General features: G+C 45.1%; 1 protein-coding gene and 1 long non-coding RNA gene across 3 annotated transcripts in view; one reads left to right on the forward strand and one right to left on the reverse strand.

Annotated features, from left to right (window-relative positions):
- The window catches only part of GYPC (glycophorin C (Gerbich blood group)), a 43,127-nt gene extending 37,110 nt beyond the window's left edge, over nucleotides 1-6,017 (reverse strand). For both annotated transcript variants that reach the window (XM_054506250.2, XM_045869035.3), the window contains exon 1: nucleotides 5,619-6,017. In XM_054506250.2, coding sequence (XP_054362225.1) covers nucleotides 5,619-5,655 — 37 coding nt within the window. In that variant the 5' untranslated portion in view covers nucleotides 5,656-6,017. The remainder of the gene's footprint in view (nucleotides 1-5,618) is intronic.
- On the forward strand, nucleotides 5,028-6,394 carry LOC123839518 (uncharacterized). The gene is made up of 2 exons (XR_006789663.3): nucleotides 5,028-5,322; nucleotides 6,013-6,394. It is a non-coding gene; the product is annotated as an uncharacterized LOC123839518 (long non-coding RNA).
- The last annotated feature ends 6,968 nt before the right edge of the window (nucleotides 6,395-13,362 follow it).

The raw sequence follows: 13,362 nt of genomic DNA on the forward strand, positions 1-13,362 counted from the left end.
CCAAGGGTCAATTGTAGCTTCCACTGAGGCAGGCCTTATTCAGAACAGGTGCTCTGGTCTATTTCAAGATACATCCTTTTTCCTTCTCCTGCTGGAAGCTTGAGGGGATTTTCCTCTGATAAATACTGTGGGAACCAGGTTGAGCTCTAGGAAGTAAATCTCACAGTACTGTGGGGGTTCCCTATGACCCGCTCCCCCTGGAGTTTCTAACTCTCAGAGTCGTTCACACTGAGTCTTCAGCAATTCAGTCAGCCTCAGAGTCACTAATGAGAGGGGGTGAAGATGTGGGGTCAGGAGAAAGGGCAGGTCACAGTGCCAGGAAGGTGGGCCATGAGTCCTGCTCTGCTGCTGTCGCCCGGGCAACAGGAGCTGTGGGTTGGTTACAACCCCGCATGTTCTCTGGGGGAGTCATGCAAGGGCCCTGCTGAGCCCACCCAGCCTGTGATAGAATCCAGTGTCTTGGGCTCGGCTCCTGTTGTCCCGAGAGGAAACCCACACTTGTCCGCATCTGCCATGGCTAAGATTTTGCACACTATTTGTACTGGAAGAATGTACAGAAATGAAAATGCCTAATAACGAAGGGCAGGAGCCAGCACTCCCTCAGAAGTTCGGATTACATGGAGATCCCGAGAAAACCCTAGGCAAAGATGTTGGGGTGTTGGGGGAGAATATGAAATAAGAATCAGTGCGGGAGTGGGAAAGAGCGAGGTGGGGAGGCAGCAGCCCTGGTCTTAGAGTTTGTTTTGTTTTGACTTTCTGTGCATTTTAACTCACTATTCACTGACCTCTATGTATATGCCAAATTCTGGACTAGGAGCTACTGAGTGTGTGATTTTTAAAAGGTGTTTCCAGCGTATGGAATGGACACAGGCCTGGGAGCATTCACTTCTCTGTGCCAGACCCCAAGGAGGGGGCAGGCGGGGTTATGGAGTCCCTTGGGAGGTCAGGATTTCCAGGAAAGGGACAAATCCAGGAATCTGTTGGGGCCGCCGTGTCCTCAGGGCCACGGTGGCTGGTTTTCTAGTGTTCAGGGAGGGCCTAGGGAGCTTCAGGGGAATGACCCAGGCCTTAGGGATGAGCAGGGGTGAGGCAGGCAGGCAGTGTGTGTATGTGAGTGTGAACGTGAGTGTGTACGTGTGCATGCATATGTGTGTGCAGGAGTACCCAGACAGCACTGGAGGTGCAGCTGGAGACACAGAGCAGTCCTGGGCATCAGGAAAGGCCATAAGAGAAGGTTCTAGGGGACAGCCCTAGCAGGCTGTGGAATGCATGATGAAGGGCAGCGGCTGGCCTGGTGTGGGTCAGGCCCAAACACAAAACAGTGGGCAGTGGTACACTGAGGTCGGAACTGAGGCCTGGCTGAGGAACCATAGGGTGGCTGGTAGGTTCTGAAGATCTGTGCCACACACAGGTTCTCTCTGTACAAAGCTACAGTGTAATTTCCCAGGCACAGCCTGCATGGTGCTGGGTGGCAGAATGCCCTGTCCACATGCACCCTAAGCACCCCTCAGCTGGCCTCTGCTGGCTCTGGAGTCTGACAGCCTATGTCCACAGCCCTGTGCCCTCAGTGCCTGGGAGCCCTGGGGTAAGCCATCCCCTGAGCCTCCAGTGTTTCCTCTGCAAAACAGTTAAGAAAATGCCCATGGGCCCAGGCTGTGGAGAGGTGACCCATGCAAGGCCCTACTAAAGGGCTCGGCATATAGGTATGGATATTCTTGTTATAGTATCAAAAGCAAAAACAGCAGCTGTCTGTAAGGGAGACTCGAGAGATTAGGAGCACCCACAGGCCAGGCTTGCTTTGATAAATTCTGTTAACAACAACAGTCACAGATACCACTATTCCTGGGCATGATGCCAAGCCCTTATTCTCTTGCTCATCACATGACTCCTGGGAAGTAGCTGTTATTATTCCCACTTTCAGATGAGAAAAGTGAGGCTCTGACATATTGTGTACCTCCTCAAAGCCTGCAAGTGTTGATGGTGGGACCAAACCCAGGTCTGGCTCCACAGCTCCGACTGCGGGGCTCAAGCCCTGCTCTGCCTCCAAGTCACTATAAGAGAGAGGACACTTCATAAACTCCTTCCCTGGGCGTGGGGGACCTCATAGGAAATGGGCAAAGGCCATGAACAGGTACTTCTCAGAAAAAGGAATACAATATGTTGTGGAGGTATGAAAACATGCACAACCTCCTCTTTCTCTCAAATAAATAAATAAATAAATAAATAAATAAATAAATAAAATCTTTAAAAAGGGGGGGGCACTGGGTGGCTCAGTCAGTTAAGTGTCCGACTCTTGATTTGGCTCAGATCATGATCTCAGGGTCATGAGATTGAGCCCCATGTCGGGCTCAGAGTGGAGTCTGCTTGTCCCTCTCCCTCTATTCCTCCCCCTGCTCATGCTCTCTCTCTCTCAAATAAATAGATAAATAAAATCTTTAGAAAACAAACAAACAAAACCATGCACAACCTCACTTATAATTACAGAGGCACATTCAGAAGTGACAACATGTTTTACTTATCAGATTTGCTAAGATGTAAACTGCCCAGTATGAATGAGGGTGTGAGGAAAGAACGACTTTCATTAGCTAGTGGTGGGTGTTAGATATTCATGTGACCTTTCAGAGGGCAATTTTTTTTTTTTTAAGATTTATTTATTTATTTGACAGAGAAAGACACAGCGAGAGAGGGAACACAAACGGGGAGTGGGAGAGGGAGAAGCAGACTCCCTGCCGAGCAGGGAGCCCGATGTGGGACTCGATCCAGGGACTCCAGGATCATGACCTGAGCTGAAGGCAGTCGCTTAACCAACTGAGCCACCCAGGCGCCCCTCAGAGGGCAATTTTTTAGTACCTACCAACATTTTAAATGTTCACACTCTTTGTGCCAGAAATTAAATGTGTGTGTATTTATCCTAATCATATGCGAACTCATATAGTCACACATATATGTGTAATCACATAAACCCTACTTAATGGGTTGTAATGGCAGCACCATGTCTAGTTTTAAAAAAATCAAATAAAGACTGCCCACAATCTAAATGTCCATTGGTGAAGGAACTGGTTAAATAAAATAACCAATTCATTTATATATTCATACAATTCATACTATGCATATAGCCCTGAGAAGAATGGGTTAGTCTATATATGATGATTAATTATAATCTTCAGCATATATTCTTATGAAAAAAGCAAGATGAAGTAGAATATATAAAATAAGTTTCATCTTGTAAAACAAAAATAATTATATATACATATGATATTTGTAGTAGGCTTCTCATAAATCAATAAATTGCTCTCGAGGTGGGATGGCATCTTTCTCTTTCCTATTATTAACTCTTGATTCATTGTTCAAATTTGTGTTTAGCTTGTGCTTGTTGGGCCCATTTTGTTCACACAGTCTCTGGAAGGCGTTTTGGTTGGGACTGCAGAAGGCCATTTGATATATGTATGTATATCTGCCATCCAAGGAGGGAAACTGATTTGGCTTGCCAACCTCCCCCAGCTGCCTCTTCCTTCTCACTGTAGATGGGCTGATGCGCTTCCACTGCAAACACAGAATGCCTCTTATCCCATACCCCCCTGTTTCCCAGGGTGCGCTGCGAGTCCCCAGAAATAGTTGTCCAACCATGGGCACCCTTGGAAAGGTCCAGCTGCTGACGGTGCCAATGCCATGTGACTCCTACTGCTTTGGATATCTGGAGGGGTTGAGCAATGGTTGAGATGGAATTTCATTTGGCACTTAATGCAATCCTTTCGGCTTCTGCCAGAGGCAGTGAAATCTATATAAAGTTGACAAACCTGACCGTCTCCTCACTGAGCATTGACCCCTTCCATCCAAGGGCAAGGCAGTGGATTTCTGCACATGACTCATTTGTAGTACCTGTGGCATTTGGGCTTATGGGAGTTGGTTTGAGGCCAGAGGGGTGGGGCAGGCCTGGTGGGGCAGGAGCAGAGGGTCCTCTCCATTCCAACCTCTGCTTCTGAGAAGCAGTGATGTAAACTGAGACAGGATATAGACACATCCTGCATGAGTTCACAGCAAGAAAGAGGGCCCCAGGGTTCTCTTACAGCAAAGAGCCTGCAATAAATCAAGTCCTAAGGGTAATCTAGAATGGTATGCAAGTGAGGGCTGTATTCCTGTGAGCTCTGGAAGGGAAGTGTCTGCAGCCATTGGTCAAGGTCTGAAACTTGAATCTTAGAGAACTGCCTGAGAGTGGGGGCAGGGGCAGGGCTCCTGGTGAGCAAGCCTGTCCTTTCCAGCCAGGGGAATGGCAGCAGGCCTGCACTTCCCCAGCGCCTGTACTGGAATGATTACCGTGGCTTTCCCTTCAACCCTGGCCCGACACACACATCTAAGTTCACTAGTGTCTGACTCACACACTCACAGAAACTTACATGCAAGCACTAATGCACATGAGCTTCCAGACCCAGTCTAGTGTAAAATGAAAACAAAGATGCCTGACATTTATCGAGCCCTTAGTATGTGTTAATCTCTGTGCTGAGCCATTTACAAGCTCTTAATTCTCACAGCCCAAAGAGAAATACCCTATCACTCCCATTTTGCAGCGGATGAAGCTGGAGCTAAGAGAGAGGCTAGCTTGCCGCAGGCCCCCGGCTAATAGGTGGCACTGCTGATCCCACAGCAGGCAGCAGGGCCCTCACTCCAGGACTCGTCCTCCTGCACGCAGACTAGCTGAGCACCCTCCTGGGCACACGCGTGACTAGGCACACACAGGCACCTAGCCACAGTCCACTATGCTTAAGTTCCTCTGGTGAGGCCACACAACCACCTGGATTTTAAAGACCTGTAAACGAGTGGATGTCTCCAGTACCCATATTATTATCATATTAATTACTTAACACGATACACTATAGACTCAGAATGTCTCCCGTCTGACAGTTTCCAATGACCAGATCTAGCCAGGGTGGAGATAGAAGGGATAAACATTACTTTTTATGGAAAGTTTTAAAAAGGAAATTTTAGTGGTTTTTTTTTTTTTTTTTTTTTTTTTTTTTTTTATTGCAAAAGCCCACTGGCAGAGGAGGGGCCGGGGGAGGCCCGGCAAAGTTTCCCAACATCCTCACAAAGAAGCTCAGGGTATACGATTTCCCGTCAGCAGGAAAGCATGTGCCGTCTTAGAAAGAAAGAGGAATTACAACGCCCCAAAGGGTCAAGGCGAGCCTATGCCTCCGCCATGTGTGTCCCTCCCCGCGGCCGGGACAGCGAGTCCGGGCAACGGCGGAGTTTACTGAAGTTTACTCCGAACCCGTCCCCGAGCCCTGGGCGGCCGAGCAAACAGCGCGCGACGTCCTCTCCCTCCTAGTAAGTCCCTCACTTACTAGTCTAGGGCCAGTTTCTGCGGCAGATACTCGGCGGCCACCGCACAAAGACGTAGAGAACGGGCGGCGCGCGGGGCGGCGGTGGCCGGGCGGCCCCTCCAGGCCCCGGGGTGCAGAGCCGGGCCGGGCTCGGGCGCTCCGGGCGCCACCCGGCGACGCCGCGGGGCTCGGGCTGAGGTCCCGCCGCTGAGCCCGAGCTCCTGGCTCCCGTGGGCCCGGCAGGCACAGGGTCCCGGGAACCCCGCGGGCGGTGGACTGCTGCGGGCGGCGGGTACTCACCGAGGCGGGGCCGCGACGTGCCGTTGACGCTGTTCATCGCCGATGGGTGCGGGGCGCCGGCCGGACCGGGGGCCGAGGGGGCAGCGGAGCGGTGGCGAGGGTCGCGCCGGCCTGCTGCTGACCCTCAGCAGCGGGGAGGAAGCGGCACCTGTGTCACGCTCCTCCGGCGCGGGCCGAGGGGAGGGGCTCCGGCCCGAGATAGGCAGACTTCATTTATTTTTTTTTCTGCAGACTTGGCTGGTGGGGTTCCCACCCTTCTCTTTTTTCTTTCTTTCTTTCTTTCTTTTTTTTTTTTTTAAACACACACACCCGCCCACATCTGAACTCTTCTCTGGTCCAACTTTCCTGCGCAAGAATCACATTTTTCTAACTACGTTTCTGTTTCCATCTGCAGTTACCAGACTCAGAGGTTGTGGTGGAGAATTCCCCTGCGTGTGGACTGAAAAACTCCCAGATGGAACATGATGGCCTGGCCCAGCACTGTCAGGGCCGGGGACCAAACAGGGACAGACCTGCGTTTGAATCTTGGCTGGCTGCTCTGCCACTCCATAGCAGGGTGGCCTTTCAGAGCTGAGGGGCATTGGTGGCCTGGGAAGTCCCTGCATGACTGGCCCCTCAAGGCCTCTGTCGTGGGCTAATGTTCGGAAAAGATTCTTAGAAACAGGGATTGCTTGGACAAAGGCCATGTGATTTATTTGGATCACTTCTGCCTGAGGCTTCCAGACATTGTAGAGTTTGTAAAAGCTTCACTTAGGCAATTAAAAACTTGAAGCGGATTTTGACGCTCTGGTTAGTTAAATAGAGTCTACCTACATCACCCAGAAAGAATGCTATGTTATAGGTTGCATTTTATCTCTCCCCTCTCCCCACCAGAGAGAAGGGCAGGGAACTTGAGACCATGTCACCCTTGTTTTAAATCTCAGACCCAAGAGACAACCTGCACTTCTCATGTCTGATGGCTGGCCCTTCCAGTGGGGCTTTTCATTGTTGTCTACTTGACAGTCCTAGGGCGAACTGCTGCGACACCCTCCCGGCTTCTCCCATTAAGGTTTCTCTGCTGCAGTCCCGGGGCCCCATTCCAGATGTCTGCACAATGTGTTTGCCCTTGGGAATTCCATCCAGGTTGAACACAATGTAAGGCTGCCCCCTGGAGGTGTGCAGTGCAGACACCTTTCCCAATTCAGTGTGGGCTGGACCAGCTCCAGGCATTATTATTATTAGGACTGCCTGTTTGACACAGTGGGCAAGTGTTCATAATTCTCTTTAGTTAATGAAGAAACTCACACTGCTTATCAATCTTTAGTGAAACTCCCATGCTGGACATATACATGTCGATGTGAAGGGAACTATTCACAGAACGCTTTTGGCCACGTGTGGAAACTTTTGAGTCTCCATTTCTTCACTTAGAAAATGCGGACAAGAACACTTGCATTCCACAGTTTTACAGAAGCAATGTCTGTAAAATAACAGTGGGACAGAACAGGCATTTACTAGAAACTAGCAACAGTTCGACATTTTGTTTTGTAATACATATAGATCCATGTTGGCTAATACTATCCCCCGTATTCAGAGTTCATAAATTAAACAACTTCAGTTATCTGAAATGCAGCTGGGGAGCTGCAAGGAAGCTAAAAGAGCCTATAGGTAGCCAAAGAACAAGTCCCCAGATCATTGCACCTCACTTACGGGAAGACTTCTGAAGGATCATTGACAGCCAACTGGCCTTTAGACATAATCATAAGACGTTTGCTTATGTCATTTGCCAAGGTAGGATGGGTTAAAAACACCAGAATGTAACAAGAATTCCTTTCAAGGAGGAAGCCAAACAACTAACTAAAGAAAGGTAGAAAGCTCCACAAACTGTAAGGTCAGATACAAAAACAAAGCAGCATTTATTTTACAACTAAAGCTTCTTGGATCCAGCCGTGGGTGGAGGATGTGACTACACCATGGGCTGGCAAGGAACCAGGGCTTTGGAACTCCAACTGGGTTTGAATCTTCACTGCCTTCCATGGGGCTGACGATCGGCATTTTATTTAACCTCTCTGAGCCTCAATTTTCTCATCTGTGAAACTGGAACAATCTTCAAAGTTAGGTTGCCGTGACTAATATCTTAGAAATAATGTGACAATACAATGTCTTTCTCAGCAAATAAGTTAAAGATATTAAGTTTAAGTTATTGAAGAGATTGGTCCCCTTCCCCCTCTGGACACACTTAGAGTAAGGACCCCAGGCCATTCTGAAAAGAAGATAAATAGTGTTTAATGGTGAGTTGTTGTTTAGCTAGCAGGGACATGTTTCATATATTTTAAAAGATTTAACCATGGAAGTGTCTAATTTTAAAGAAATGAGGAATATTTTAAGAAGGCAGGATAATTATATGAAAAATTAGATTATATGGTAAGGGTCTGATGTTAAGTCACAGAAATGCAGTGTGTCTTTCTGTGCTGGATATTTATTAATGGAGTAGCAAAAACTCAGCTATATCTTATAACAATAAAACTGCTATCTCATTTAATTCTCATAAATACCATCAAAGAGGATATTGCCAAGGGCCCATTTTAAAAGTGAGAAAATGGAGGTTGGGAGCAGTGATAAGAATTTGTCTGAGGTAGTGCAACCAGGACTGGGACTCAGTTCTGGCAGCCTCAGTAATATGTGCAGGATGTGGCTGGGATAAGCTGCTGAGCTCCTCCTGAGTGAGAGTGTGTGATGGAGTCCCAGTGGGGAATTTTTGCTTACTTCCCAGAACTATATAGAGCAAGATTTGCCCATGGGAGGGGAATCCCCGCCCACTTTATCCCCACCCAAACGAACACCCATTCATTGCTGGTTCCTTCTTGGAGGGGCCCTACTGCAGTCTCTCTCTGTGAGCTCTTACAGATAGAGGCAGGCAGATTTTATTTGGGTCCTTTAAAATTTCTAATTAAAAGTTTGGCCCTGTGTCAAAGTGATAGATGTTCTTTGTGTTAAAAAAAAAAAAAAAAGTAACGGAGAGATTAAAAAAAAAAAGCTCAAACTCTTAACAACTGCTCATAATATCTAGCACATTCGGGTATATTTACTTCTAGTCTCCTACACATTTGTGGACATTTGCTTTATACTACTGAGATGTTACTGATTATGTGATTTTAAGTGCTGAGTTTTCACTACCAAACATTATACCATGACCATTTTCCCATATAAAAGTACAAAGCTCTTTAATTTGTTTTAATTACTAAGTTGCTTCCTTTTATTTGCTGTGATAAACCATATGAACTTAAATATCTGCCTTTCATATTTTTTCCCCCAAAGGTTTTATTTATTTATTTGAGAGAGAGACAGAGGTAGCGAGAGAGAGCACGAGCAAAGGAGAGGGAGAAGCAGACTCCCTGACTGACATAGGGCTTCATCCCAACACCCTGGGATCATGACCTGAGCGGAAGGCAGACGCTTAACCTACTGAGCCACCCAGCCACCCCGCCCCTGCCTTTCATATTTTTTCCTTAGCTTGTATCCCAGTAATGGAACAACTGGATCAAAGGTTACAAGACTATGTTTCAAGCTTTTGATACATTCATGAGTTGTGGCTGAGTGTTCATCTCAGAGCCTCTTGCCAGAATCAAGCATTAGATTTTAAATATTGATAATTCTGTAGATGAGAAATATGTAATTATTTGACTTTGCATTTTCTTGATTACTAGTGGGATTGAAAATACTGTCACATGCTTATTTAGAAATTGCATGTTCTTTTGGGTGAATATTTTGTTCATGTTGTTTCTCATTCAGAAGGGTGGTTAATGTTTTTCTTATTGATTTATTTCAGCTCTTTATACACAAAAGACAACAACACCTTTTCATATGCATTGCAAATATTTTCTCCTTGGCCCCCTTACTGGTTCTTTTTCATTAGCACAGAAACTTGGCTTAACTTAACTGATTGGCAAGTTGGAAGCTTTTAAGAAAACCAAAGTGTGGCTCTGCATATTTTAAGAGGAGAGGAGAGTGGAAGCAGGGGTTTGGTTGGTTAAGGCTGCCACAAGCTGTGAGTAATGAGGAGCATGGGGTGGGAATGGCGAGGGTGGGGTCCAGAGAAGCACAGAGAGATCAGTGACAGCAGACTCCAGGAGCCTCTCCCCTTTCCCAGCGGCACAGAGATCTTTCTGAGAAGAAACCATAAATGAGGAGGTTTGAAGGCTTTTATTCTCTTTGGCCAAGAGAAGGGAGGGATTTGGGGTATGTAGCTGTGACTAAGAAGGGGGAACCAGAATGGCAATTACATTTACCAAACTTATGCTATGAGCTCCACACATTTTATCTCATTTAATCCCCAGAACAATCTCATGAGCAAAGAAAGAACAGGATTTGGAATGAGGCAGACATGGCTTCTCATTCCTGACTCAGCACTTGCAACTTTGCTAAGTGACTTTGCCTCCAAATTTTCTCGTATCAAAATGGGGTTAATGACACCTACATCTGATGTGCTCTGAAGAGGTTGATATAGGTTCTTTTTGGAGGTTCACACATTTATCAAGATGGTAAAGACGGAAACTTCATAGCACTAAAGAAAAAAGTCAAAATATCGTGTAATACACAGAGAGACATAGATATAACTCTGCCCACTCACAGATGAGAATAGTCATACTAAGGCCACAGGGACACAGGTGACTGTAAATCTATTTATCTTATTATAAGTTCCTTTAAGTGTATGGCTCAAGACAATAGACAGCATATTTTGTACTCTTTTGATAGCCCATTACAATTACATTAAAGGAATAATAAAAGAAATAAGCTCACAAAGTGAAGAGGTTCTAAGGGGGTCCTTCAGCATGTGTGAGATTTCAAGAGTTCCAGCAAGATGATGAGGTGTGGGGTAGGTTGGGGGAGGAAATAGAGAGATGCCCAGTCCAGAGGAAGCCCAGGGAGGCTGCAGGGAGACCAGGATGTGTGTGTGTGTGTGTGTGTGTGGTGGCAGGGGGAGGGGAGGTAAAGATTGGACGAAGCCTGTCAGAACTACAGGGGCCTGGGCTCAGAGATGGCAGGTTGGAATGTGGGGTTGGCAGTTAGGAGGAAGACAAGGAGATTGTTTAAAGTTTATTTGGGGCAGAAGCAACTTCTCCCCACTTCCCCACCTTTGGGTACAAAATGTCAGGCCTTCCAGGGAAGTTTGCCCCTACAGACAAAAACATGTGAAGGACTTCTAAGGAAATTAAGAAACTGTGTGAGTCAAGGCTACTAGTGTGGGAAGGAGCCTCTTTTGGTGAAACCCTCCTCTTTCTGAGATTTGGTGGCCCTTAGCCTATTGGGAAGCTCCTCTCCACACACCCTAGAGCAGAGAACATTCAGTCCAGAAACAGATCTCTCAGCCAGATTTCTTCCTCCCAGAAGAAAGACTAATTAAGAAACAGATAGATTCAAACAATAGAAGACAAAATCCTTAACAACTCTTTAGAATGATCAGCTTGTTCTTTGATTTATAAACATTGATAGACACCTGTATATGACCAAGTCACATAAAAGACCTAGAATATGGAAGAAAAAGGCCAAGCTGAACAAAGGGAAAAACTAGCTTCAGTAAAAGAAACAGAGATAAATAATAAGAGGATTTAAATAAAACAAAGGGATAAGGCAGAACTTTAATATGCTCAGAAATTTGAGAAAATAATAAAAACATAAAATTAAGAGTGCTGTGCCATGTAAAAGGAAAAGCAAACAATGAAATAATTTTTGACAATGACAATAAAAACATAGAGATTACACAGACAATTAACAATATATAGATCTTCCTTAACTTAAACCCATTGTAAGATGAAAATATAAGTTGTCAATGCATTTAATCCACCTAACCTCCCGAACATCATAACTCAGCCTACTTTACCTTAAATTTGCTCAGAACATTTACATTAGCTTACCATTGGGCAAAATCATCTAACACAAAGCCCATTTTTAGCGTAAAGTATTGAATATCTCATATAATTTGTTGAATACTGTACAGAAAGTGAGAAACAGAATGATTGTATGAGGATAGAATGGTTGCAAGTGTGTGGGTTGTTTGCCCTCATGATCACGTGACAGACCAGGAGCTGCTACTGCCCAGAATCATGAGAAAGGATCAGTCCCACATATTGCTAGCCTGGAAAAAGATCAAAATTCAAAATTCCAAGTACAGTTTCTACTGAATGTGTATGCTTTCATACCATTGTGAAGTCTAAAAATCCTAAGTTGAACCATTCTAAATTGGGGACCATCTGTAATGGCTAAAATGAAAATCCAATTGAAGAGGGGAAACTTAGAGCTGAAGGAATTACCAATAATTTATTTTTGCTTTTGTTTCTCTTGCCTCAAGAGACATATCTAGAAAGATGTTGCTATGGCTGATGTCAGAGAAATTATTGCCTGTGTTCTCTTCTGTGAGTTTTATGGTTTCAATTCTCACAATTAGGTCTTTAATCCATTTTGAGTTTTTTTGTGTGTGTATGGTTTAAGAAGTGGGCCAGTTTCATTCTTTTGCATGCAGCCGTCCAGTTTCCCAACACCATTTGTTGAAGAGACTGTCTTCTTTCCATTGGATATTCTTGTCTCCTTTTGTAGGTTAATTGACCATATAAGTGTAATTTTATTTCTGGGATCTTTATTCTGTTCCCTTCACCTATATGTCAACTTTTGTGCAGATACCATACTGTTTTAATTACTACAGATTTATAGTATAGTTTGGAATCTGAAATGGTGATACCTCCAGCTCTGTTTTTCAGAACAAAAGAAAAAGAAGCTGTTCTTCTGCATAAGAACTAAACTTGTTGAGTTTTTATATATCCAAAGATGTCTTTATTCTTCTCTCATGACAATTGGATGGAACTAGAGGGCATTATGCTGAGTGAAATAAGTCAATCAGAGAAAGACAATTATCATATGGTTTCACTCATCTGTGGAACATAAGCAACGGCAGAGGATCATAGGGGAAGAGAGGGAAAACAGAATGGGAAGTCATCAGAGAGGGGGAAAAACCATGAGAGACTCTTAACTATAGGAAACAAACAAGGTTGCTGGAGGGGAGGTAGGTGGAGGGATAGGGTAACTGGGTGACCAGCATTAAGAAGGGCATGTGATGTAATGAGCACTGGGTGTTATGTGCAACTGATGAAATACTGAACTCAACATCTGAAACTAATGATATTCTATATATTGGCTAATTGAATTTAAATTAAAAAAAAAAAAAGAACAAGGGAGAATGCCTAGGCAGAGAAGCCCCGGGATGTAGGCAACAGTGGGTGTGGCTGAAGGACAGGACAGGGAGGTTCCAGGGCTTTCTATGAGTTCTGGAGGATGGTGAACTTCAGGAAGGATAATGCTGTAGGAGACAAGATGATTGAGCAGCGGGATATAACTGAAACTGTGGTAAGAATACATATATTGCTTCTCCACAGGGAAAAAAATGTTGACTAAAAACCCAGAAAAACAAAAAGCTGTAAAAATAAGCCACATATGAAGCTCACTAAAATATGGCATTATTTTGGACCATTGATGGAGTATGAGGAAAGATCACTCATTTTCACCTTAAGTCCCTTCCCTGGGTAGAAGTACGGGGGAAATGGGTCTGGGAGTCAGGTAAATGGAGGGTAACTGGAACAAGAAGTCAGGGCACATTGCCTGCAGTTGGCAAGTCAAAAACAAGATAATAAGCATTATCTAGAAAAATGATGTAACCAACTGGAGACCTACTATTCACAATGGTAAAAAGAGCATTTGGAGAACAGGCCTATGGCGG

This window comes from Mirounga angustirostris, unplaced genomic scaffold (assembly GCF_029215605.1).
Source record: "Mirounga angustirostris isolate CCGP_5_RB_7025 unplaced genomic scaffold, mMirAng1.0.hap1 SCAF_3, whole genome shotgun sequence".
Classification (NCBI taxonomy): Eukaryota; Metazoa; Chordata; class Mammalia; order Carnivora; family Phocidae; genus Mirounga; species Mirounga angustirostris.